The following is a 25,697-nucleotide window of genomic DNA, read 5'->3' as shown; positions in this document are numbered from 1 at the left end:
CATACATACGCGATATAGAATCAGCATGCAATAACACAAAGTGAACTTCGCCAATGCGAAGAACAAATGAACCAAGGGAACGTACGGGGAATTTCATGCGTCAGGCGCCGGCCGGGAAAAGCTCTCACGCCAGCTGGCTTCCGGGGATTGAGAGGGTCCGCATCGGCAGACGGGTGACGGCAGACGTCGGTCTTGTGGCTCGGGGTGGGGGGTGGAAAGGGCGAAGGAGCACATCATCCCCGACATCCACCTCTCGATTTCAGACACTTCCGATATGTCAAGAAAGCTACAGCGGACGGAGATCTGCGCCGACTGCAGTGCGCCAGGTAGGGAATCCGAACACACGGGAAACGGTTGCCCGGTTCATAACGTCAGGAGAGCGGCACGTCGGGACCAAACGGGCCGAGGTTGGGCGCTCGGTCTGCGGATGGCCAGAGCAGGAAAACGTCCAGTGCTGCGATGCGTCGCTTGGGCCTAGCATATTGAGCGAAAATAGGCGTGAATTTACGCGAGATATCGTTAGCTCACCATTGTTGCACCTTAGAAGATAGACGTGTGTGTTATTTGGCAAGGACGTATTGCGCTGTGGAAGGTTTTACATCGCTTTTGAGCCGAAGAGGTATTTTTTTGTGAGCCTTTACTCTAGCATAGCTGAGCTAGGAAATTGGCGAATTTCACTGTTTGTGCTACCCTTTTTTTTTTTTTTTTTTTTAAATAAAATAAAATAAATAAATAAACAATACCATGTGTGCACGTTGAATAAATGTAAAAGTTGTTATTCCACCTTGTTATGAATTTATTTAGTATCTTGACTACTTGCCTGTCGTGTTTTGAAGTCGTGGCCATAGTTGCCAATTTAGCTAACGCACAAGCCAAGCTCGCCAGCAAACTTTGGCTAAATGACAAGTTTCCCCCAAGATGTAACAGTTTATGCCTCAACTGTCAATTATTTGTAGCAGTATTTTAAAAAAAAAAAAAAAAATAAATAAATCACGTAATTATCATCACTCAATAAAAAATATTTTTATGTTTGATTTACATCACATTGAACGTCTTTCTTTAAACGATCAAGTGGTGAACGCTTTATTTACCACAATTTTTGCATTGTTACAATACAACAATCACAATCAACTTGAAGTAATGCGTGTAACTCCTGTACGCCAATGACAATATTTACATTCTTTGCCCTTGCCTGATATGTCTGGGGGGGGGGGGGTTTAAAAAAACAAAACAGCTGCTACATTCATTTGCATTTCAATGTCTTTAATGAATCATGACTGCTCAATGCTCACGTTTAGTTCGGACTCGGCCTCATAATTGTTGGTGCTTGTGTGTGTTGCCTGCACTCATTCATGTGTACATGCATTACAGCAGCTGCTCTTTTCCTGCTGATGTCGCTGATTGCGGTGCATGTGTATTCAAAGCTGTCAAAATAGCTTTCTGGCCCTACTGCTCAGTGCATTCTGGCTACACCTTGCAATTCCCCCCAATACTTACCTCAGCATCTTGCTGCACTCCTCCTCAAAAAACTAAGCAGCACTTTTGAAAATCTGTTAAATGAATGAAATAGTGACAAAACTATATGTCATGCTCATTTCCAAAACCTTAGTGTGAAATATGTTTCTCTTGCTAAAACACTCATTCCTTTTTAAGAGTATTCCTTTTCAGCTTGTGTGTCCCGCTCTTAGAAGGCCGTGCACACAAAATACTGAGCGAGCCAGTGATGACAGGCCACTAGCCAGCTTTCTTGCATTTCTGCACAAGATAACTAACTGATGGAGACTGTCAGTCTATGCACAGGCGGATTTACTGTTACACCATGAGAATGTGCACAGTTTTTATCAAACCTGTACATTTCTATTGAGTGCAGATGCAGTCACAGTAGGAACTGTTGGATTGGTAGTGGGTTTCTTGTCATTATTTATAATGTTAGATGTCTCCCGTTTGTGATATTGTCGCCCTGTGTTTGCCCCTAGTTAAAATTCAGTAGTTCAGGAATAAAAACATGACTAGAAAACAACCAAATAATGGAGCATGGCATCAAGTACTTTATGACATACGCAGTGCCACTTCAAACAAAGTAATAAAGATTTAATTACAGTAAATATTTCAATGGAAATCACTTTTAGGCCATGAATATAAAACAACCAAATGATTAACAGTATTTTTCGTACCTGAGTGTGCCTACTTGTGCCATGTGACAACGTGTTATGCTGCTGTGCAGACCAGTTTATTGTGGGCTCTTTGTCACTTCAAAATCTTATAACTAAGGATATTGGCCGTAAATATAAAACATTCAAATGAAAAAAGAATGTTGATAACTGACTAGACTGACTTGATAACATATTCTTATGCCGCCCTGTAAACTAGTTCATTTTGTGCTGTTTGTAACCTCGAAATTGCATAGATTGTGAGTCTTGGGATTATCGTAAACCTGTGTACTGTGGAACCTCAAGTTGTACGCAGTGCTTTCTGTGACAGTGGTCAATTGCTGATGGGAAAAACTTCCCTTGCAGTTAGTTATGTTAGGCAACAATGCACCGAAACAATTATGACGCTACGTTATGCTAGGCAGAAGTATTTGGACACTGCACTGGGGTCCTTATTTCACTACTTACCACTGGAAATTCTTCTGCTTCTCTTCTTACATTCTTCTTCTTCTCTTACCAACATCAGAAAAAAAGTATTGCAATAAGCCAAAGGAAAAAGCAAAACACACACACACACAGACACAGTCACAATAACACCGTTAATCCTTTGATACTTTGGTAACTGAAATAGGGTCAAGTGAGGTAAGATGGCAGCTCGCAGTCATGCATTAAGACAGTTTCGAAGTCCAAATGTTATATGACATTTTAAGGCCCTCCCCCAAAATACTGTATTTGGTCAAAATCATAATTTACAGTCTTCAAGGCGCTTTAGAATCGGAAGTGCCACTGTATATTTGACAGTCTGAATATACTGTATATAATTGCACTGTGCTGTATGTATTTGTCCATAAATTGTTGGAGCAAACGAGATGACATTGATATGAATTGTGTAACTAGGGGTTTTTAAATTAATGATTTATGACCCATTTCACGACCCATTATGTCATGACACGCACAGTCAACATTTTGCTTCCAATATTTTATATTTTGTAGTATGCCTTGGTTGTGAGAGACAAATAAATAATAGCTTTAGCCTGAGTTTTTGTTATATTTTTTTAGTCATTAAGTACAGTGTATTAGTTTTTAGTACTACTGTTCCAAACTATGCTATAGCTCTTTTTAAACCCATTTTTGCTACTGTTGCTACAGGCACTAAGAGAATTTCATCAAATGATGGACTATTTTAGTCTCACTAATACACGGCACCCAGGCGTTTTTATCCCAGCTTGCACGTGACAAATGATCGTGGATGTGTGTTTGTGCATGCTGGCATGTTTAGACATTGCATGCTTTGTGTTCACACAGGAAGGCTAGTGAGAGCATAACATGACCTAGACTGAATGACTGCTCTCCCACATCTCTAGTTTTGCATTTTACTTCATTCTTACCATGTCATTTTCCCTGCTCTGATTTGATATGTGATAGGTAGGTTAACTTGGGGGGGGGGGGGAAACTGAATAAATTATATCACAATTAAACATTATAGTGTTGTGTTACTTACACTGTATTGTGTGGGGGGGGGAGAGGAAATAGATTGTCTCCACCTTTATTTACTAAGTGTGCACTTCCTTCATCTTCACATCAGTACATCTTCCACCTGTGCTACGTAGGAGAAAATACTATTTTCAAGCATTATCTTCCTTGTTATGTCGACTAGTTGTGTAGCGGAACGACTCAGGTGAAGGTTTCGGGTTTGAGGCTGGGACCCTGTGACCATGTCGAAGTGTCCTTGAGCATGATACTAAACCCGCTGTTGGTCCTGATGCTGCATCATCAGTAGGTTAATGAGGAGACTGTGTCAAAGCGCTTTGAGTTCCTCGAAGGTCCAGAACTGTTGTAAGCCCAGTTACCACACAGTTCCTGAAGTCTGGACACTTCGGCAAAACTACATATTTCCAAGAAATGACATTTTCAAACATTTTACTGAATTGGAATACTATATTAACAAATAACGTCTTCAATATGATTTCACGGATAGAAAACATTTTGTACAGTGCAATATTCAGTGGAACTCAACAAAATTTGTTTTGGCATGCTGTTCATCCATTTGTTAAAATTTAGGTTATATTTTTTTTAATTGAAATTGATAGGCATGATCTGTTCCAGGGTCAAACTGTCACTTTCTTAAACCCGTAACAAGAGTCCAGGCAATTAACTTTCTCAATTTGAACTTCCTTAAGTGTTATATTTTATATAAGTGTAAAAAGATGTTTCTGTGGTTGCACAGAAAAAATTAGTACATTACACACTTTCTCTCTGAGCTTTTGTGAGTTTCATAGAAATAAGTAGCATAGAATTTTGTCTACCTTTCGGGATTTATTTTCCCTCGAATTGTGGTCCCATTCTGAAGGGTGTGACTCAAGGGTGTTCAACTTTAGAGGTTTCCACTTGAATTCACTTGAGTTTAACATCTGAACAGGGTAGCAGTCCATGTCTTCATGGGCAGAGATGACACGAAAGTGTCCTGTTTTGGGGAAGTAAAGGTCAGATCAGATCCACAAGTACTGTAGATGGCCTGGGATCGGTTGGCGACCAGTTTAGGGTGTAAACTCTTTCAAAGTCAGCATGGATAGGGCTCTAGCTAACCTGCTACCCTTGTGAGAATAAGCAGTACAAAAAATGGATGGATCTATCGACTCTGGCTGCTTGTAAAGAAGAACTTACCACTTGTTAAACCATTTTTACGTTGTTGAACGATTTCATTGTCACATAAAACGTGTACAAATCCAATATAGCTATGCATATGTTGTTGTTTTTCAGACCCGGGCTGGACCAGTATCAACAGAGGGGTACTGATCTGCGATGAATGCTGTTCAGTCCACCGCAGTTTAGGCCGCCATATCTCCATAGTCAAGCACCTGAGGCACAGCGGATGGCCACCTGCATTAATGCAGGTAGGACTGGAAATAATGTGCCTACTACCAAAGTTGGCCGGTATCACCTGTTATTGGCTGGGGGGAAAAAAGAAAAAAAAAAGTAGATACTATGTGATCTGTAACACTGAGATAATGGCCATTATGGAGACAGGTCTCTGTGTTGACGCTAGTACTGCAAGTGGAATCCTGCAAGCCTTTGGAAAGAACAGTCTGAAACATACTGATGACAGCTTTGTATAGGAAATTTTTTGAGAATACTTCAACTTTGCAACAGCAGTAATAAAAGTTAACTGTTTGTTGTGTTCGCTAGCCTGGCCTCGAGCTAACGAGCTAGCCTGCGGGTTAATGAGCTAGCGAGTTAAGGAGCTAAACAGCTCGCTCCACATCGGCGAAGTCCTTTAAAACGTCAATGGCTCCCTACGAAGTTGTTGTGTGTGTTAGTTCACAATTAACACAAACACGGGAACGTTAACTGTTTATTAAGCATAACCTCAGAGGCACACGTTATTCAGCCTGTAGCTGACTACAGCGAATGTCAACATATAGTTGATTGACAGGTGAAGGGCTCGTCTTCAGCGCAGCCAACCACACAGTAGCCGGTTGTACTTTTTTTGTTATTCCGATTGAAATCATTTTGATTAAAGATCTCTGGTCAACTGTTTACATGTGACATGATCTATTCCGATCGGGTGTTTCCATGATGTGTACTACATTTAATTGGAAAAGCCGTGAGACATGCGCACGTCGTCGTGAACGTCACGTCATTTATCGGGATGGAGGTCCGTCGTCTATTCCGCACAGTAGTTGGGATTGTTTTTATACGTTTATTTAAAAAACAGAAAAAGAAAACACGCTTGATATAACAACTTATAAGTAGTTCAAAACAAGATCTCAGGCGTTATTTTTCATGCTTTCAGAGGCATTTAAAAACAATATCATTTATTATGATAGTTTTTGGGAAAATATATAATCTTAGAGAAATTTATATCGTGACAGGCCTACTGTTAGGTAAAGTGAAGGATCAAAATTATCCATCGGTGTAAATAGTTGTCTGTCTTAGGGCTGCACAATTAATTGACTTTTAATCGTGATCGTGATTTTGGCTGCCACGATTAAATGAGCCTGATCCTCTGTAATTATTTATTTATGTATTTATTGCATTTAAAATACAGGCACTGCTGCATATGACAAGTGCTTCCTTTGTAGAAGTGCCCGCAATATGTACAGACAGGGGGCGAGCGTATGGTTAAGGCTTCATTAAGGGCCGTCACCACTTCGTGGCCAACTTCAAAGTAAAAGCATGTTGTCGGAGAGGGGGCGTGTCACGGTCAGACACAATTAACAATCGTTGTAGCAGCTGCCTTGACTTCAACTTTTCAGCTGGCCTGACCGCATTGAAAAAACGACGGGAGTAAATAGAGAACTGAACTTGTGAATTTCCTATCAAGTATGTCAGTCTGTTACATGACTGATGCTGTATTTTCATCAATGAGGTCACAGATAACATCAATTTGTTGCATCGCAGTTGCTCGCAACATTGGGTTATTGCTATGGTGGGTCGGTTCGCTTCTGCCATTAAGCTCTGTAGCGGTCAAGGCGGAAACAGCGCTGAGTCACTGCCCTGCTTTTGTATTTGTTCAGATGGTTCAAACTTTGGCCGGCAATGGGGCCAACTCCATTTGGGAACACAGTCTTCTGGATCCCGCTCAGGTACAGAGCGGCCGAAGGAAACCCAACCCACAGGACAAAGTCCAGTAAGCGTACTCACTCACTACCTAAAGTACTATTGTAATGTAATCTCACAAGACATTCATTCAATACTTTTCATTTACCAAAGAGTCAAAATTACAAGATGACACTATTTTCTTTACTTGGACTGACTTTGTGTTTTTAGTTTATCATTGGTAAATACCTTTGAAGTTTATATTATTCTACAATTCCTCCCTGTACAGTCCCACAAAGTCTGAGTTCATCAGAGCCAAATACCAGATGCTGGCCTTTGTGCACAAGCTACCCTGTCGCGACGATGACGGCGTAACTACCAAGGACCTCAGCAAGGTGAGTGCACAACTGAGGATCCTTGAGTCATCGTCATGGCATAATCATAAAAATTGGACTCAGCCGTACTGTAGAATTACATCTGTAAGCATGGAGGATGTTGAATTAACAGATGTCAGTGGGAGATCCTGCACCTAAAAAATGTCCGCATAGACACTTCTGCACACATGCAGACTGGATTATTAAAAGGTACAACGCAAATTGAATGACGAAGCAGAATGCAATAATGACCTGTATTGCAGCGGAGCTTCACTGGGCCAATAAGACGGATGTGCCTGTTTCTAGATCTCAGCCTCATGTTTAATCTCTCCCTCCTGTGTCTTTTTTTGTGTCTCCCCCTGGATTCCTCTGACTTTCATTGTTTTCCTATCAGCAACTTCACTCAAGTGTGCGAACAGGAAGTTTAGAGACGTGTCTTCGGCTGCTGTCCCTCGGCGCTCAGGCCAACTTCTTCCACCCAGTATGCAAATGACACACGGGATTAGCTAATCCCACTCCGCTCTACTTTAGACTTGCCTCGACACTCTTTTGAATCCCTGACCTCCCCAGGAGAAGGGCACTACGCCTCTCCATGTGGCAGCCAAGGCGGGGCAGATTTTACAAGCGGAGCTACTAGTGGTATACGGCGCCGACCCCGGAGCGCCTGACATCAATGGACGCACACCCATGGATTACGCCAGGTAAAGCCCAGTAGAAAAAAAATAAATAACACTCAGTCTGCTTGTGTATCCAATATCACTGTGCAATGTATTCCAGAAGTAATTTGGTCCCGTTGCGTGTTTTAGGCAGGCGGGCCACATAGAGTTAGCGGAGCGACTGGTTGAATGTCAATATGAGTTGACGGACAGGTTGGCCTTCTACCTGTGTGGTCGACGCCCAGGTAAGCCATTGCGTGAACGGCCAGTTGCTTCAGAAAAGTGACGAGTAGTTGTACAATTTTATTGTGTTTTACCCTTCAGATCACAAGAATGGTCATTATATCATCCCTCAAATGGCAGACAGGTATGGACCATAGACTTTGCTTTGTACGCGGTCCCTAGTTATGCATGATAAATATTATTAAGTGGTGATAGGATTAATGGAATTTGATACATCTTAGTACTGTGACCAGAGGGTGCCACCACAATATATTTGAACACACCTTTAAACACTGATAAAATGCTTCACCCATTCCAGGTAAAATTTAGATACTTGGTGTTTTAGATTTTAGATCAACAGGAGGGTTGAGTTAATGGCCCAAAATTGTACAATCACATAAATCAACAATTCTCAGTGCTCCCAAAGGATGCTGAAGAATTTGCAGCTAAATATAAATGTAAAATATACAGCTCAAGCATATTGCAAAATCATTTTGTTACCAAAAAGACCTTTACTGTTGGACCTGCATCTCACTTCACTTGATCTGGTGACTGGTACCCGTGGATAAGAACATGTTAAGCTGGTTCTCTACCCTTCTTTCTGTCTCTTTCTTCCCTTTTGCTCACTCTTTTTCTGTTCTCTCCATTTTGCTTCGCTCGGTGGAGCCAGAGCTCGTCCTAAGTGCCCGACACAGAGGTATCTTTACTTTCTTGTTCCTCTTTTCCCCCCAAAAAAATTCTCTCTTCATTTTAAACACTGTTTCTGCAACCCTCTCTGTTGTGCGTTTCCCTGTTGTACAAAGAGCACTTACAGATGGAAGAAAATGTTTAAGATTTAATGTCTTACCACCAGCAAAAGAAGTAGTAGATTAACACTGGTTAATTCATAAAGTAGCAACAGCTTGGCAACTTTTGGCTGCCCAGCTGTAGCCTTCACCACCTCAGTTTCATCTTCCCTCAGTGAGGGTAAAACCATCCAAATCCAAACGTGCTTGCTATGTCTGTCTTCCCACTTATCCATCTCACCATGTTGTTCACCATGTTCAACACTCTCCTCCCCACTGTCTCCTCCGCTGTGTATTAGCGGTTCATTTTCCCATTGTGTTTTTTTTTTTTTTTGGTTTTTTTCAGTCTGGACCTCTCAGAACTGGCCAAGGCGGCAAAGAAGAAGCTCCAAGCGGTAATTTATTTATTTATTTTATTATTATTATTATTTTGCGGCTGCCGTAGTTCAAAGCGCATTCCCGCTGATGAGCCCTTGAGTTGATGACATGACTGCAAACAGAGAGGAGCTAGTTTACATACAAGTACATTCAGTGTTGCTGATGATGGCGAGTTCGTCACTATATTTAGTGACTTTTCCGACCCCTCTTGTGCCCACTTAAAAATGAAAGAGAGAGACTAGCAAGCAGTGTTGTGCAAATGACTTTTAAAAAGTAATTAGTTATAGTTGCGTAATTACTTTCCCCCAAAATTAATTTAATTTTTTACTAATTACGCCTTCATAAATTTATTAGTTACCAGGGAAAGTAATTGCATTACATAAAAAAAAAATTAATTTACTTTTATTTAGTAAATTAGAAAACACACAGTTGTGCTCATATGTTTGATTACCCAGGCAGAATTTTTAAGATGGGTGCAATTCTTTAAAGAAAACATGAAGGACCAGCATTATCATGAAACAAAACATAACCATAAAGAAATTAATGATGGTTGATGTTCAGTCATCAGTCATATTTATTTAAAAAAAAATAATAATAATTCACAAATTCTTCCAGGGTATGTAAACTTTTGAGTACAACTGTACATATATGATTGGAATTAAAGTGTAGTCTACACCTTTTTTTATAACTGCTAGGTGGCGGTGGCATAATAGAATGAAAGTGTACACCTTTCTCATAACCTCTAGGTGGCGGTGGCATTTTGGAATGAAAGTATACAGATTTTTTAGAACCACTAAATGGTGGCATACATTTATAAAATGTTAGTTTTTTTCCATTTGCCCCTATACGCATGTATAATGCACACTATAGATTTTTGACAAATGTTTTTGTGGGGGGGGGGGGGGGGGGCGAATTCCGCTTTATCCAGGAGAAATTACGGTATGTCAAAGAATTAGGATTTTTGTGGGGCTCTCATGGGCCAGTTACATAGAGTAGAACAGCATGGATGGATACTTTATTTATTTTGATATATATTGGACTTTAAACCACAACTGGTAGACATACTGTAGGCCCTAGTTTAAAATTTTCTTCACTACCAAATGTTTCAACAATAAGTGCTTTTAACTCAATGTAATGTCAAAGAAAATAAACTGCCACATAGCTTCCAGACAGTTGGAACATAGGGTACTGTTCCAAGTATTTTCAACAAAATATTCTCTATAACAGTTAAACAGTAGGGTTTCAAACACTTGGTACTGTAAGTTCAATAAATGAAATTGGCATGCGGCATTGAGAAATGTTTCATCAAAATCCACAGGACTCCCAACGTGTGGGACACCTGGTGCTATGTTGGTGACCCCTTTAATAATGAAATTGGCCACTTAATATAAAGTAATAGAAGTCAGTCTAACCATAAATACAATCAAAGTCTTTCTAATGCTCAGTCTCCATTGTCTAATGACATTGTCTTACAGTATGTGTGATGATTTTGCTTGTGCAATGCCAGACGCGAGTGCAACATTTCCCACGCACAGACCATGGACAATTAAACAAACAAACAAACAAAAAAACATAAATTAAAATTAAACATAATGCATCTTGAAATGAAAGGGTTGAAATTCACACACACACTCACACACACACACCGTGGATCTAGGAAAATATCCATCCATCCATCCATTTTCTGAGCCGCTTCTCCTCACTAGGGTCGCGGGCGTGCTGGAGCCTATCCCAGCTGTCATCGGGCAGGAGGCAGGGTACACCCTGAACTGGTTGCCAGCCAATCGCAGGGCACATAGAAACAAACAACCATTCACACTCACAGTCATGCCTACGGGCAATTTAGAGTCTCCAATTAATGCATGTTTTTGGGATGTGGGAGGAAACCGGAGTGCCCGGAGAAAACCCACGCAGGCACGGGGAGAACATGCAAACTCCACACAGGCGGGGACGGGGATTGAACCCCGCACCTCAGAACTGTGAGGCTGACGCTCTAACCAGTCGGCCACCGTGCCGCCTCTAGGAAAATATATGTATAAAAATATCTGCGTAAAACGAAAAATACAAAAAATGTCAATACTTTGCAAATATTGATGACTCTTTCTGGTTCTTGCTTAAGTTGTTATTTAATTTGAATGTGTTAAATGTATATGTTTATGTATATGTGCATATATATTTGTATGCTTGCCTGACAGCTTAATAATCGTCTGTTTGAGGAGCTTGCAATGGATGTCTACGATGAAGTGGATCGCAGAGAAAATGATGCGGGTGAGCCACGTCGCTCTTTGAGGAAGAAATAAAGTAACTCTCATCTGTTGACCTTTTTACCAAGTAGCTGTTTGAATTTGAATGGTCTTCAAGATTGTTAACAGGAATTCATTCAAGAAAAGAAAGACACACACACACAGAGGGGGAAAAAAATTGTTCATAGACACTGAAAATCAGAAACTGAGTTTGTAGCGAAGGAAACATATTTCGGAGTGAGGGAGGAGAGACGGAGAAGGAGGAGGAGAGACGGTGGGGAATTGCCTCACAAATTCATAAGTTTCTCCTCCACGTCCTTCTTTCCCCCTCTCTCGCTTGAGAGAAGTAGCAGTCAAATTTGCTTCTTTACTGTTGCATCGGAGGTAAGTGGCAAGGACACACAACCACAGACACACACGGGGAGTTCTCAGAACACAATTGTGCATGTTGCCAAATCTGTTTTTGCAGTACATAGCTGTGCGGGAGGATTTTGGCTGCGTACGATACATCCAAGAGCTTGTTACTAAACCACACACATTTATTTTTGGTCCACATCCTTGTGTCTCCAGTGTGGCTTACTACACAGAACCACAGTACTCTGGTTACGGAACGAAGCGCTGTGCCCTTCTTACCAGTCAATCCTGAGTACTCTGCCACGCGAAACCAGGTAAACCAACACATATGCACATTTTTACTGAATGCATGAGAAAAAAATAAAACAGATGAAAAAGATAATTGTAGTCTGGGAGTGTGTCATTTTTTTTTTAAGAAACAGATGTGATAAAGGGTGGCTTTGTCCCCGTTTTGCGCGCACACTCTGTAAAGAACAAATCTTTCATGTCTTCTCACGTAGCTTATCTTGATCTGTGTCACTTGTAAAGTGTAAACATGAACTTTTTCAAACAGAAAGTTAAAAAGAAACACATCAGCACATCTATGCTATGTTTACACGTTCATCCCGGCATGAGAAGTTCACCGCTTTCATAACCGCTCGATTCTTGATGAGATAGTGAATGAATACTAATACGACACTACTCTAGCATAATCGTTCTAGTTTAACTTGAGAGTAAACGTTTTAATTTTATTTTAAATTCATGCCTTTGCTCATATTTGTTTGTGTGTCTGCACTCTAATGATTGTGTGGGTTCCAAATGTTCAGGATGACGGTATTTTTCCACAGCACATGGTCGTTGACCACAGTAGTATCACTGGCAGTGAAGCACAAGCTTTTAGCTGGATTTTTATGTTGTAAGATTAATGAGAGCCGATACATTTGAAGTGACTTTTAGTTCAGTGACAAACATTTTTTTTGAAAATGCTTACGCTGTATGTTCCATTTTCTCTCTTTCTTCCGCAGGGCCGTCAGAAACTTGCACGTTTCAATGCTCGGGAGTTTGCCACGCTCATCATTGACATCCTGAGTGATGCCAAAAGGAGACAGCAGGGGAAAGGTCTCAGCAGTCCAACTGGTGAGGAAGTGATGGGAGGGTTGCACAGCCAGAGATTATGCCATATGTTTTTAATATAACATTTTAGAATTATGACGTTAAAGCAATGACAGAACAGATCTTAATTCTCTATAGTACAATATACATCTAATTTAACTACCCATAAAGTTGCTTGTACTAAACCAGAAATGTAAGAAATGTGTTTTGTCAATGAAGAATACAGCTGGGTTTAGTATAACAATAACATAAAACAAATCTTTATTTTATTATTATTATTTATTTTATTTTTTTTGTCTGTCATTTCTGTCAAAAAAAATAAATTAAGTTATAATGACAACTAAGGATACTTGCTCCACATTTATTAACTGGTTGGGGAGGAGTCATGCAGATGTAGATAAAATGAGTACTACCAAATAGATAAATGATGTTAATTAATATATACAGTATGCCATTGAGTTATTACAGGCCAATGTCAAATAAAATGTATCTACTTTTTGTACACTTCATAGCATAGAAAGCATTATATTTCTTGACTAATATTGGGATATTGGGAGCATAATGTAATTTATATAGTGATCTAGTACATATCACTGTTGGTACATATCAATGTTTTTTTTTGTTTGTTTGTTTTTTCAGGAAGCTATACTATTGGTCGTACGTGGTGTTTTTATTATTAATTTTTTTAACAAATTACTGACCAATCTAAAGTGTTGAACATGGCTTACTGTCTTTGACATTGCAATGTTGATGGTTCAACAAACATGCCATTTTTTAAATTATTATTTAGTATTTTTTTTGCCACCCTTCATCAGAGCTGTCACTGCTACCTGTTGTGAGCGGACTCGGTCGGGTCAGGGAACTTATTTTGAAGGTTGCCCGACCCGATCAAATGTTTTTAGACCATCCGACACACCAGGAAGCAGTGACAGCTCTGACAAAGGCTGGAGTGACAGCCGAAACTGTCAACAAGGTAAGAGATTTTCTCTTCACCAGAGATAAAAAATAATAATAATTAAAAAAACAAAACATGATGTTTTCCCTCACAGATCCATTGGACCTGGGATTTGATGATGACCAGCATGACTATGATAGTGTAGCCTCTGATGAAGACACAGACAGCGAGCTGACCACCCAAAATAACAACAACACACAACGCAACAATCGTGCGAAGGTACCCCACTGGAACACAATTCCCACTTAAAATATCAAGAATAAGCCAATAGGCTGATTCATGGATTTTTCTGTGACTGCATGTCCCAGCATGCTACACACGGTGCGGCCTCGCTGAGCGCTGCCACATTGCTACTGAGTGACATCACCAGCCACATTTGGGGTCCTGTCAGAGAGGCATTGTTCATACAGAGAGAGAGAGGAAGGGAAAAACTGACTGAGTGGTACAGTGCAGTAATGCAGTAGGAATGAAAAATCGTTTTAGAGCAGCAGATTCATTTCTAAATCTTTATTTATTTATTTTTAAATGTCTCCACTTTGAATGTGCACATTCATTAGTATACAGTATGCAACATTTCATGTAAGGATGATGCCAAATGATACTGTATTCAGTAAATGGAGTTGACTTTAGTTAGGCGCTAAGTTCATTTGTTTAAACTCATACCGACTATTCATGAACGAGTTTTTGAAAGATATTCGTTTTGGTCCACTTTTAGGGAGTGCTGTGGAACCGAGTTAAGCATGTTCTAAGGTCACAGGAAGCGGGGGTGGATGTTTCATGGGGAGCAAGAACCAAAGCTCTTCTGTGTGTTGGGTCAGCTGCAGCTCTGGCCTTCAGGCAGCTGTATAGCTCTTCCTTTTTGCACATTGATAAGCTCTTTTTTTTTTTAGCCGTCAAGACCCTGCAAAGTAAATTCTGAGATTTGTCTCTAAATTCATTATATATTTGAAGGTGATTGCTGGAAACGTGGGAAAAGACTTACAGTGCTTTTTTTTTGTTTTTATTTTTGTTTTGTTTTTGGGGCATAGTTTAATGTTGAATGTTTAAGGTTGAAGGTCATAAAAAAAAATAAAAAAAAAAGTCCGGCATGACAGCCAGCATCTGGGCCAGGACTTTCGGCTGGTGTGACTGCTGTTTACTGCCTTGTTGTCTACTATAAGTGCATGCACTTAATGCAGAGACTGGCAAAGACTGAGGAGGGGGGGGGGGGGAATTTCTAAGTTGACAGCCAAGCGCCTAGACCGAGGCCTCAGGCTGGCGTGGCCGCTTTAGAACGCCTCATTGTCGTGATGTGGAAAAGCCCACGACGACCAAGCCACCAGAGGCTTTAGGCAGATTTTTCATGGCACAAACATGTCGGGATGTGTAGCAAAAAAAGATGCTAAACGAAGTACCATTTTTTCCAGGTCGTACCCGTGGTATTTGATTGACAGTTGAGTGTGGACACGCCCACAGCGTTTGAGAGCAGAGAGGTCGATTTTTCATGATTTTGAATGCTCATTTTATTTACTTGATCTTTTTTTTTTTTTTTTTTTTTTTTACATCATCCACAATTTGGCAGGTTTGTTGACAACACTCTTATCTGTGCTGTGTCAAATTTAGAAGACTTATCATATTTATTTTCACATTACAGGGACTTTAAGCTCCCAAGTTACCCGTGTTTGCACTTATCCCCAAAAAACGCATACATTAAATATGCACTTATTTGAAATGAAGCATGTATTATACGAGTGAGATACAGTAAACACTAAAGAAATGTGCTGATCCACATTAGCTTTGTAGCTTAATGACCATGCCTCTCTTTCTTTCTGTCCTTCCACCTCCTGTCAAATCAGAGTATGGACTCGTCTGATTTGTCGGATGGGCCCATCACTCTGCATGAGTACCTGGAGGTCAAGAAAGCCCTGGCCTCCTCGGAAGCCAAGGTGCAGCAGCTGATGAAGGTCAACAACAACCTCAGTGAGGAACTCAGGCGGCTTCAGAACGAGGTAGGATTTAGAAAGAGACCGTGAATGTAAAGTATATTTCGTAACATAAGGAATACAGTCAAGGAAATTGTATATTTCATTAGTGTGGCTTGTGACTGTGTCAATGTAAAAGATAAGTCCTCATAAAAGAAGTGATTGAAATGATAATGATCAATTCTGACTAGACGGCAGGCTAAAGTTGTGACAATTTGTTCCATATGCAATTTCCTGCGTAATGTCAACAGGTGAGTTATTGTGTGTTATGTCGGAGCTTAAGCAGCTGTCTTAAGGCACTTTTCGTGCTATTCCACATTTTACTTACTAGAAGTCACATGGTCATGTTTGCTTCGCTTGGTTTCTTTTAGTTATGTTTTTAATTTGCTTATTTTATTATCTGTGGCTACATATTCATTGTATTCATCTGTGTTTGCTTGACTAACATATTGAACAAATAAAGAGGCAGTCGCTGACTGGAATTTGTTCACAATTGTCCAGTAGGGCTGAACGATTTAGAAAGTAATTATTTTATATAGCAAGCTTGCGATTTAATGTGCAATTATTTTTTTCAAGGTCCTCTTCTCATGTATTTTTCAACAAACACAAGCAATGAATTAATCTGTATTATAATAAACAATATCAGACTTATTTTACATAATTTGTTTGGACTTATATGTTGATATGAATATGAATTCCCATGGCTTCTCGTGTATAATACACTCTCGAATATAATACACACCACCAAACACACCAGGAATTTCCTTCCACCTATGTATATATATATATTTTTAAATAATTTGCTGGTATCCATGCTGAAAAAACGTATTCTCCATATTTTATTAGGTTTTTCAAATAAATGTACTGCGCCGTGTGCACGCGCTGACTTTTGCATCGCTTCCTCACCATGTGTTACGGTAACACGCCAGCAACGAGCTGATTGGGCCAACTTCAAAATAAAAGCCGGACAAATAATACATAGAGATCAATGCTTTGGATTTAAAATAATGAAACAAAATACTCTCTCCGTTATATGACAACGAGTCCACCACTGAGAGAAAGAACACTGTGCCAGGATTGCATCCAGGAAGGGTCTGTGGTTGCATTATATAATAAAGCTAGTTTTAAACCTCCATATATTCCTGCCATTGACCATGGTAAATGCACACACAATGTTAAAAAAATTGGGAATATATTTGTGGATCTGAAAATCGCGGATATACTTGTGGAAATAATTTTTGAGACAAATCTCTCCCCATAGACATTGATATTTAATAGTCATTCGTGCACACTCCCAGCTAATGTCACTGACCTTGAGAAATTGTTTTTTTTGGAGATCTCCATCCCTCCGCAACTCCTAGTCCCTGTCTCATCATTTAACTTGTCAGTGTAACGTGTCATTACCGCACATCCGTCCCACCCCACTACTAATATCAGTTACTACTTTGCATCCCTCTACTGTGCCTGTGCTTACGGTTGTTTGTCTTGACGATTCAGTTGACGCCCCCCCTTCCCTTCAACCTCCCCATTTACCTCCTCCTATCCTCTGGTCCCTCCCTCCTGTTATGTAGATCACACGGATGCAGACAGAGAACAGCGCGCTGCGGGGCGGCCAGCATGCTGGGGGGCCAGTGGGCCACGGGGTCGGGGGCCCAAGTGGAGGCGGAGGAACCGTCTGGCTGGGTGGGCGAGTAGTAATTGGCGGGGGTCTGACCGTATTGGGGAAAGGAGTCGATCCCTCGGGGCTCACGGTGCCCTCCTCAGCCACCTCGCAGTCCCACCCCCATCGGCGAGACCGCCAGGCCTTCTCCATGTATGAGCCCGGTGCTGCCCCCAAACCCACGGCCCACGGTCCCCCAGCCCTGGACTCCCTGGCAGCCCGCCTGCAGCCCCTCAACACACCCAGCGTAAGTTAGAACTCTCCCTTCCTTCTGGAGGCCCTAATTGGCTCTCCTTGGCCTGATTGATGGGTGGTAGTCTCACCATGTCTCTTTGAATCATTCTCTTTCTGCACTTCCGCTCCTCATCAGTCTCTCTCAGAGATGCACCACTGTGCAATTCCCATTCAGCTACTGAACCGTTGCACTGAAGTGCCGACATAATTAGACCCCGTAATGTACTCTACCTTTTAGTCAATTGATGGGGAAATTGCAATAAGTGCTATCTGAATGAGAAAGATGGACAGAAGAGGAAATGTTGTCTCTGTTTTTTTCTGGTGCCTAGTAACACCAGTGATGCTCTTTCCTTCTCAGAATCAGAATCATCTTTATTTTGCCAAGTGTGTCCAAAAAAACCCACAAGGAATTTGTCTCCGGTAGTTGGAGCCGCTCTAGTACAACAACAATTAATTGACAGAGAACACTTTTGAGGCATAAAGACATTGAGAAAAACAGTCGGTGAGCAATGAAGGGTTGCTAGTTATCTGGTAATGCTGGTACAAATTATTATTTTTTTTTTTGACAATTGTTCAAAAACATGCAGTCCTCTCTCCTGCACACATTTGCATTCACATTTTCAGCTCTTTTCTCCTCCTGAGCGTTTTTAATTTACAGCTGCTTACCATTACAATGTCCAAAACACACTAATATGGATTGATTTTCCACAACATTATGACGACTCTCACATGCATACTATTTCAGATATTCTTCCTTTACAAACATAGTCATGCTCAGTTTTGATGTTAACAATATGTTGGTTTTTATGATTGTAGTTTGCAGTGGTATAGAACTGTACTGCATCATACTCAGTGTAGTTCCTAAAATGACAGACAAACCATGAACTAAGACCTCTATTTCTGACGCCCGTGATGATTCGCTGACGTGTCAAGTGGCCGCAGTTTAGCGCAAACTACTGGCAAGGAGGACTGGTCAGATTTTTATGCCTTAAGTATCGTGGTTGGTATCAGCAGCTGTCGCGTGCCCCTGATACCTTGAAATAAGACCGGTATCGGTCCGATACCTGGTATCGATACTTGCCCATCCCTAGTTTCCGCAATTAGTTACATGGGCGAATAAAACAACAAATTAGCAAACAGCTCTACAACGTTCTACACCAATTTCAACTACAACCCCTAATTCCAAAACATTGTTAAATTAGACCTTTTTTGATAAGGTAAATGTAACATCATCTTTGTAGAGGCAGAATATTTGACACGGCTGTGTTTACGTATACATTTTTTGTAGGTTGTGGTAGTCATGTGGTGGTCGGTCCGCATATGTGCTGTACACAAGCAGCCATTTTATAGACCGGTTCCGTCAGATCATCCCGCATCAATCAATGCTCACCCTGTCGTCATATGTCTTCGCAAACGACTCACCTTGTTTGTCTTTCTGTCTGCCTCCTCACCTGTCTATCTCACGCTCACTGCGGTGCAGCCATGCATCCTCTGGATGTAAGCATTCTGTCTGTCATTGTTTGGTTTGCCATTCATCGTCACACTGTGCTTGACCTCCGCTTATTATGTATGCGCTGTACCACTGGGGAACATCAGTGTCGTGTCGTCGTCAGTTTTTAGACAGTCTGTGTCGTACTGTAAATAACTTTGCACCTTTTAGTGTTGTTGATAGTGTTTGCTAGTTAGAAGAGTTAACCTTAGAAGGCCTATTGTGTTGTTTATAGCAAGCAAACCGGCTCTTGCTGACACTTCATCTTTTTTCTGCTTTCTTCACACCCCCTCCATCAATATCAATTTCCTTCCATCTCTACTAATCTTCTACCCATTATTTTGTCCATTGCTGTCATTCCATCCCTCTCTTCCTATATCCATCCCTATGCTCCCCTCTGTCCACAGGTAAGGAAGGGTAGTACGGGTGGTTTAACTTCATACGGAGGCCAACATCTGTCTGGATCTTTAGAGATGGGCCGATACATGGTGAGTTCTTACAGTTTGCGTATGATGATGACAAGCTGCGGGAATATGGGTGAAGAAGGACGACGGGAATAACTCATTAATTTCCATTTCACTTTTATCGTAATACGTCACCAGTGTCTGACCTGCATGCATTTCCTCAGATAATGAATTGGTGTGCTTTGTTATTTCAAGCTTATTTTAACACACAAAACTAATGATCTATAGGTAAAAGTTTAAACCTTCCCCGTTCACAGGAAATAGGGACTGAACCCTGCCACGAATTGTTAGAAAATGCATTTAATTGAATCCCCCAAAAAAGTAGAAAATTACCTATATGAACTCATTCACTGCTGCGGACGTTTAAATTTGTTAACTGGAATTTTATGTATTTATTGTATGTAATTGGAATAATGAAAGCACCAGTAGGTGGCAGTGTTGCATCACTTTGGTAGAGATAAAGGTTAGATGGTGAATCTCAACTTGTCACGTCAATTATGACAGCGAAATGCCAAAATGTAGAAAATATGACAAGTTTAGGCACCAGACACTTGAACAGAGTATGTATATGTAGGGTATTTACAGAAAATGTCTCATGATAGGTAGTTGAAAGTGTGTGACACACTCTTGAGAAAAGATGACCCATGAATGGCAAATGCCATGAAAAAGCAAAAAAAAACACTGGTGTTCAACTCCAGTCATGGGGTGAGTCAGGGTCATTTCAAAGATCTGATAACATTAGCCTTAAAAGGAAATGGCTTGCAGATCATTTTATTTCAAAAAAAAAAAAGCAACAGAAGTCAACTTATACTGTATATGCACATAATAAATTCTACTACTGACTGACTAAACTGCTCCTCCGCAACGTACAAAGATGCTAGTCTTTCAGTCGAGATGTATCACTTCATCATACCAGGAGACTGATTACCGCTTTCCTATTAGCCAGGACTTTGCCTTCATGTTGTGGCCTATTCGAGCATTATTGAAAGAGCACAAAAATGGGAATCTTATCTTGGGTTTCACGAAACAAAAACTCATGAATGCTGTAGGTTAATTTGTGAAAAGCGAACCGTGAATAGGCGTAGGTTCACTGTTTTTCTATCCTTCCCCAGAAAGCTAATATAGATTTTCGTCATTCAAAATCTTTATCCTATAATGCAGGGGTGTCAAACTCATTTTTATCGCGGGCCACATCGCAGTTATGATTTCCCTCAGAGGGCCGTTATGACTCTGAACCCATATAAATGAATTATAACCTCAGATAATTACATATACACAACAAATTGATGCATACATTTTTTTCCAATTTATATTAAAAACATGATACAAGGGGGATTGGCAAGAAAAAAATGCTTGCAATTTCTAAACGTTATTACAAGTGAAGACAATTTGCAATTTTAATATTTTCGCAGGAAAACATTAAGTCGACGGACATGATTTGCTTTCGAGGGCCACATAAAATGATGCGGCGGGCCGGATCTGGCCCCCGGGCCACCAGTTTGGCACCGGTGTTATAATGTATCCGAAATGTGAAAAATTGGAATATATATATATATATATATATATATATATATATATATATATATATATATATATATATATACTAACCCTTATTCGATTGCATTTATTTGTCAGGAAAGCAACCAAAGTGCCGATTACCAAGCAATTCTTAGTTTTTTCAGCAATTTGATACATTTAGTTCACGTGTTGGAATATTGTGAATGTTCAAAGAAGCTCCATTTGCAAAAAGAGCTTGTTTGCAGTATTGATCACCATTGACTCTGAATGAGTGATGAGAGCTCAAGGTTTAATGAGGTGAATTATCATGACACGGGTTTGTGTCCCTCCCCAGATTCCTAAATCGGACAAGCATGGTAGTGGTACCGACAGCGACTACGACAACACGCAAACGTACGACCCCTCGATAAGGTCAGACTCCCTTGCATGTCACAGAAAATATGCACGGGTACGCCAACAATCGTGCATGTTCGGTTCATTGAAGACTCCAAATTGCACACTGAGGACAAGCAGTATGGAAAAGTAGACGGATGCTGATGAGCGTGTATTGTGGTATTTTCAGCGTGGGTCGCAGCAGCGAGGAGGAGGGAGGCGGCGTTGAGATGGGCGATCCAGACCCGACCTTGCCGTGCACAGAGGACGTCATACTTAAGACTGAGCAGGTGACCAAGAACATCCAGGAGCTTCTCAGGGCAGCTCAGGAGTTCAAACATGACAGGTGAGAAGCCAACACCCCACAACTTGCACTACAATGTGTATAATTTGGTATATATATGACAAAATAAAGCCTCGTACTTTCAAAACATGTTTATTCATATACATTTGTTTTGTAATTGAGTCAGTGCTCTATTTGAAATATAAAATGCATATTAGAAGCAAAGAACTGCACCATATGCTGGGTCATGATGAACTGTTACCATTGCGCCATTTTATATTTTTATTTTTTTAAACCAGATATTCAGCTACAGTCTGGTGGCATTTGTATAGTGTTTAACATTCCGCACAAGCTGACAATAGTCAAAATAGATATGTGGTCGAAGTGGCAGAAACCTGTTGTTCTAATTGTATTGTGACATTTAAACCTAATCATTCTCCTCAGCTTTGTACCGTGTTCTGAGAAGATCCACTCTGCTGTCACTGAAATGGCCTCGCTGTTTCCCAAAGTAAGTTTCCCGACACTCTTCCCGTTTTTGTGTTTCTTCTTTGCCTGCTGTCTTTGCAGTGGGAATAACAGAGTAACCCACTATGCGGTGTTAACACCGTGTTTTACCAATGATTACAGCGAGTTGTTTTTTTTTAAAGGTACATACAGTATTTTGATTCACTGTGATATGTTAGTTGCACATGTAAATGAAAACACTGATTCATAATATTGTTTAGTTTGCACTCATTTTTTGTTAATTATGAAATTTTAGATTGCTCGTATGATTTGCTACGATATAATAATCAATAAATGTGTGTACTAGTACTTATTTGCACTAAAACAATTGGAAAAATCCGGAATGGTCATTATTTACAGTTTATGAGGTCATGAATATACTAGTCTGGCCCAGATGAAATTGAACTGTAGTAACTGAACTAAAAATGAGTTTGACATCCCTGCTTCTACTCAATGAAAAGCTTTGGTTGCCTTTATGTCTGTTTTTAGCGCCCGGCCCTGGATGCAGTCCACTGTTCGCTCCGCCTGTTGGCCTCCAGCGCCTCGCGCTTACAGGTGGAGTGCCGCAAGGCGGCGCCTTCGGAGCCCGGCGCTCCCTCGGTGGACTACCAGCTCCTCACTCAGCAGGTCATCCAGTGCGCCTACGACATAGCCAAGGCCGCCAAGCAGTTGGTCACCATCACCACTCGCGAGAAGAAGCAGTGACACGCGCCAAGCTGCTGAGAGAAGCGGGGAGGAGGAGAACTGGGCAAAGAAGAACGGGAAGAAGAAGTCCAATGTGATCCTGTCATTAGGTGGCGGGGGAGGAGTGAGCAAGGGAGCAGCGGGGGAAGAAAAGTTTGGACAATGCATGGAAAGGAATCTGATGGAAACATTAACGATTAAATGAGCACAGAGAGGGAACGGGTGGAGGAACGCAATGGAAACTACAAGTTGCAGAATCCGACGTGTAAGATAAAAGGCTGGAAGTGGGATGCAAACAAGGAAGCATCATGGTGCTGATCGTGCATCCTGACACGCTGCCACTTTATTTATTCTCCCACCCCCGTCGTCGTCGTCATCCCCCCTTCAGCCCGATCACCTGAACCAACATCAACTGTGACGGCCCGTCTTTCGCTCGCCTGTGCCACTCCACACCTCGCTCCTCTCCTTCTCTGGTTTGCTCCTGCAAGGGCCTTCCAGCGTTGTCTTGTGGAGCTCCTTCACAGCATGTTCTGGCATGTTTCTTTCTTCGGATCCCTTTGAACGGGCAGATTTGGGATGGGTGTACATCTCTAAGACTTACAAAAATGCTTACACTGGAATAATTGTGATGTATTGTTTTGTTTTTTGTTTTGTATTGATATTTTTACTGACGCGTTTTGTTATGTTTGTCGTCGTCTCACTTATGATTCTCATTTAGTGGCGCAGGGAGACATTGTTCAACTTCTTACTGGGATTTAGCTTAGTAAACAACCTGTCCTGAGCAGTTCTCGAGCACTCTTTTGGAGTTTTTGACAATTGCTCCTTGAAAGACACACTCAACGGCCGAGGGGTTTATCAGGTGCCAAAGTGTTTGGATTGAACGGTCAGACCAAAAACCCCTTGGTCTTGTCTTATGACAGGACATGGATCACAATGTTTTAATGAAACCTCAATTGTCTTTTAATGTTTGATTTATTTTTTTTTTCCTCAACATTTTTTTTAATTTTAATTTCTCTTACAATTTGCCTCATTTTACTGCTCCAGTGGAATCATCTCACAATTACCCATTGTCGAATGTTGCATTTCCGATATCCAGAACACCATTACGAGATCTTTTTTGCTTCATATATCGCTGGTGTCGAGCGGAAGCCTCCCATAATCCAAATTTTGTCACAGATTTATACTATTGGTCGGTCCACATCTGGGTCTGTTATTTTTACAAATGAATGACCAATCTAAAGTCTTGAAACTGGCTGCAAATGTTAATGGCTCAACAAACAGTAGTCAGTTCATTTGTAATTGATTTAGCTTTCTAATTATTTTAGCTGCCTGCTGAGCACAGTGAAGCCCCGTCTTTAAATTCTTCCTAATTCTGTGTTGATGTGGTCTGCTGATTCGGCCTGCCAAAATACAATCTGTGAACGGAGACTGCATTGTAAACACAGAAAGCTGGCCTCGCACAGGTGACAGAGGTGGTTGAACCGTGGCCCAGAGTGCCAGCCTGCTACATTTTTTGTTTCCCCCCCCCCCATTTGACCTTGCCAAGTCCCATCCAGCACTTGAGATGAAGAGATGGACCACTTTCAGCACTTCAAATTGTTTAAATTGGTAGTTTTGTTTTGCTCACGTCTATCTGTCGCATGCCTCCGCCGGTGAGGGCTGATTGTTTGCCATGCCCTAAAAAGACTTGCAATGTATCATTGCTTGATATTGAATGCCTTTGCACATGATCATCTCCCGTTTTGACTGGCTGCAATGTTGTTCTGACTGCTACAACAACAGAAATACTTCCATCGACAAAGCTTCTCCCATCAATCAAGTTTTAGACGAGAGCCATATCTATAAATATGAACATATATATTTTCATGCTACTATATTTTATATTAAGCAACATGTTTGGGTTGTATCTGTGAGATATTTATGTTCATTCGTTGGCCCAAGTGGGCTTCAGGCTGTGAGAGTTATTCACCAAGTATCGGGTTCAGTTTGGGCTAGTGAGTGTGCTGCCGCGGTGGCAGGAAAGCGATGGATCTCGCAGGTGGCTTGTGCTTTTGCACTATTTGTCCCAAACACCAACGGGAGGAAGTCACATCTACATCGTGTAATGCCCTCTGCTCAAGGTCATAGTTCAAGTGCGTTAGGCGCTGCCATATGTGCAGTGTGGTGGAATAGGAAAAGGTGTTAAGCATGCTGGGCTCAGCACTACAAGTCATCTCAATTTTTATTTTTATTTTGGAGGGAGGGAGGGAGGGGGGGGGGGAGGGGGGCCAAAAACTGCACATGGCACCTCTCAGCCCCTGGCTTCATGGACACCAAGTGTGAATGTTTTTGTCCCATCATGCCCAGCACACTTTTATTTCTCCAGCTGCACCCACTTTTAAGAATCTAAACACCCTCCCAATAGTCATCGGCTGGACCAAGGAAGCCTTCCGTCAAGCCAGCGATTTATTTGAGCCCACCCCGATCCTTAACCACTGGCCGTGCGCTGTTGTATTGTGTTGCGTTGCTGTCCTTGTGCATCACCTCACGGGCCTACATTTTGGGAGAAGGGTGACTGGAGCCTTGTCTTTTAACAGAAAACACTAAAAAATTGTATAAACGTAGAGACTGAGAACAATGACTTAAAAAGGTCAGTCGTAATGGAAACTCATAAGCTGTACATTTGTAATAAAATAATAAAACAAGTTAATAGTCAACTGTTTGGCTGGTTTCTTTTCAAATATTGTGCAACCGTCTCAGCTGTCAGCCTAGAAATACAACCCATTACTATTTACAAATAC

The 25,697-nt window shown here is 41.1% G+C and overlaps 3 protein-coding genes across 6 annotated transcripts in view; 1 reads left to right on the top strand and 2 right to left on the bottom strand.

The window, feature by feature from the left end:
* ankrd13b (ankyrin repeat domain 13B) overlaps nucleotides 1-217 on the bottom strand; it is a 47,964-nt gene extending 47,747 nt beyond the window's left edge. The window contains exon 1 of the mRNA XM_061781409.1: nucleotides 86-217. The gene's annotated coding sequence lies outside the window, so the exon portion shown is untranslated. The remainder of the gene's footprint in view (nucleotides 1-85) is intronic.
* tp53i13 (tumor protein p53 inducible protein 13) overlaps nucleotides 1-25,697 on the bottom strand; it is a 400,199-nt gene that overhangs the window by 366,400 nt on the left and 8,102 nt on the right. Inside the window, exon 10 of one of the 2 annotated variants that reach the window (XR_009789655.1) lies at nucleotides 11,001-11,124. The exons of the other annotated variant lie outside the window; for it this stretch is intronic. The gene's annotated coding sequence lies outside the window, so the exon portion shown is untranslated. Of the gene's footprint in view, nucleotides 1-11,000; nucleotides 11,125-25,697 lie in introns of those variants that run through there. 2 annotated transcript variants of the gene reach the window in all.
* Nucleotides 130-25,613, top strand: git1 (G protein-coupled receptor kinase interacting ArfGAP 1). Of its 3 annotated transcripts, XM_061781405.1 has the most exons (21): nucleotides 130-326; nucleotides 4,911-5,044; nucleotides 6,668-6,780; nucleotides 6,979-7,084; nucleotides 7,458-7,544; nucleotides 7,634-7,764; nucleotides 7,870-7,964; nucleotides 8,044-8,086; nucleotides 8,612-8,638; nucleotides 9,073-9,121; nucleotides 11,300-11,372; nucleotides 11,918-12,015; nucleotides 12,706-12,817; nucleotides 13,843-13,967; nucleotides 15,584-15,736; nucleotides 17,281-17,616; nucleotides 19,500-19,580; nucleotides 21,409-21,485; nucleotides 21,637-21,792; nucleotides 22,174-22,237; nucleotides 22,723-25,613. In XM_061781405.1, the coding sequence occupies exons 1-21, from the start codon at nucleotides 275-277 to the stop codon at nucleotides 22,936-22,938; spliced, it is 2,328 nt and encodes a 775-aa protein (XP_061637389.1). In that variant the 5' UTR covers nucleotides 130-274; the 3' UTR covers nucleotides 22,939-25,613. The 3 variants fall into 3 exon arrangements, with proteins under 3 accessions (XP_061637389.1, XP_061637390.1, XP_061637391.1); XM_061781406.1 differs by lacking the exon at nucleotides 8,612-8,638; XM_061781407.1 differs by lacking the exon at nucleotides 17,281-17,616.

Source organism: Phyllopteryx taeniolatus, chromosome 8 (assembly GCF_024500385.1).
Source record: "Phyllopteryx taeniolatus isolate TA_2022b chromosome 8, UOR_Ptae_1.2, whole genome shotgun sequence".
NCBI lineage: Eukaryota > Metazoa > Chordata > Actinopteri > Syngnathiformes > Syngnathidae > Phyllopteryx > Phyllopteryx taeniolatus.
The sequence above is the reverse complement of the archived record's forward strand: the minus strand, read 5'-3'. Positions and strand labels throughout refer to the sequence as shown.

Coding starts and splice junctions, on each gene's coding strand:
- git1 (XM_061781405.1), top strand. CDS start 275: ATGTCAAGAAAGCTACAGCGGACGGAGATCTGCGCCGACTGCAGTGCG. Junction 11,373..11,917: donor TCGCAGAGAAAATGATGCGG/GTGAGCCACGTC, acceptor TTGTGTCTCCAG/TGTGGCTTACTACACAGAAC. Junction 21,793..22,173: donor CAGGAGTTCAAACATGACAG/GTGAGAAGCCAA, acceptor CATTCTCCTCAG/CTTTGTACCGTGTTCTGAGA.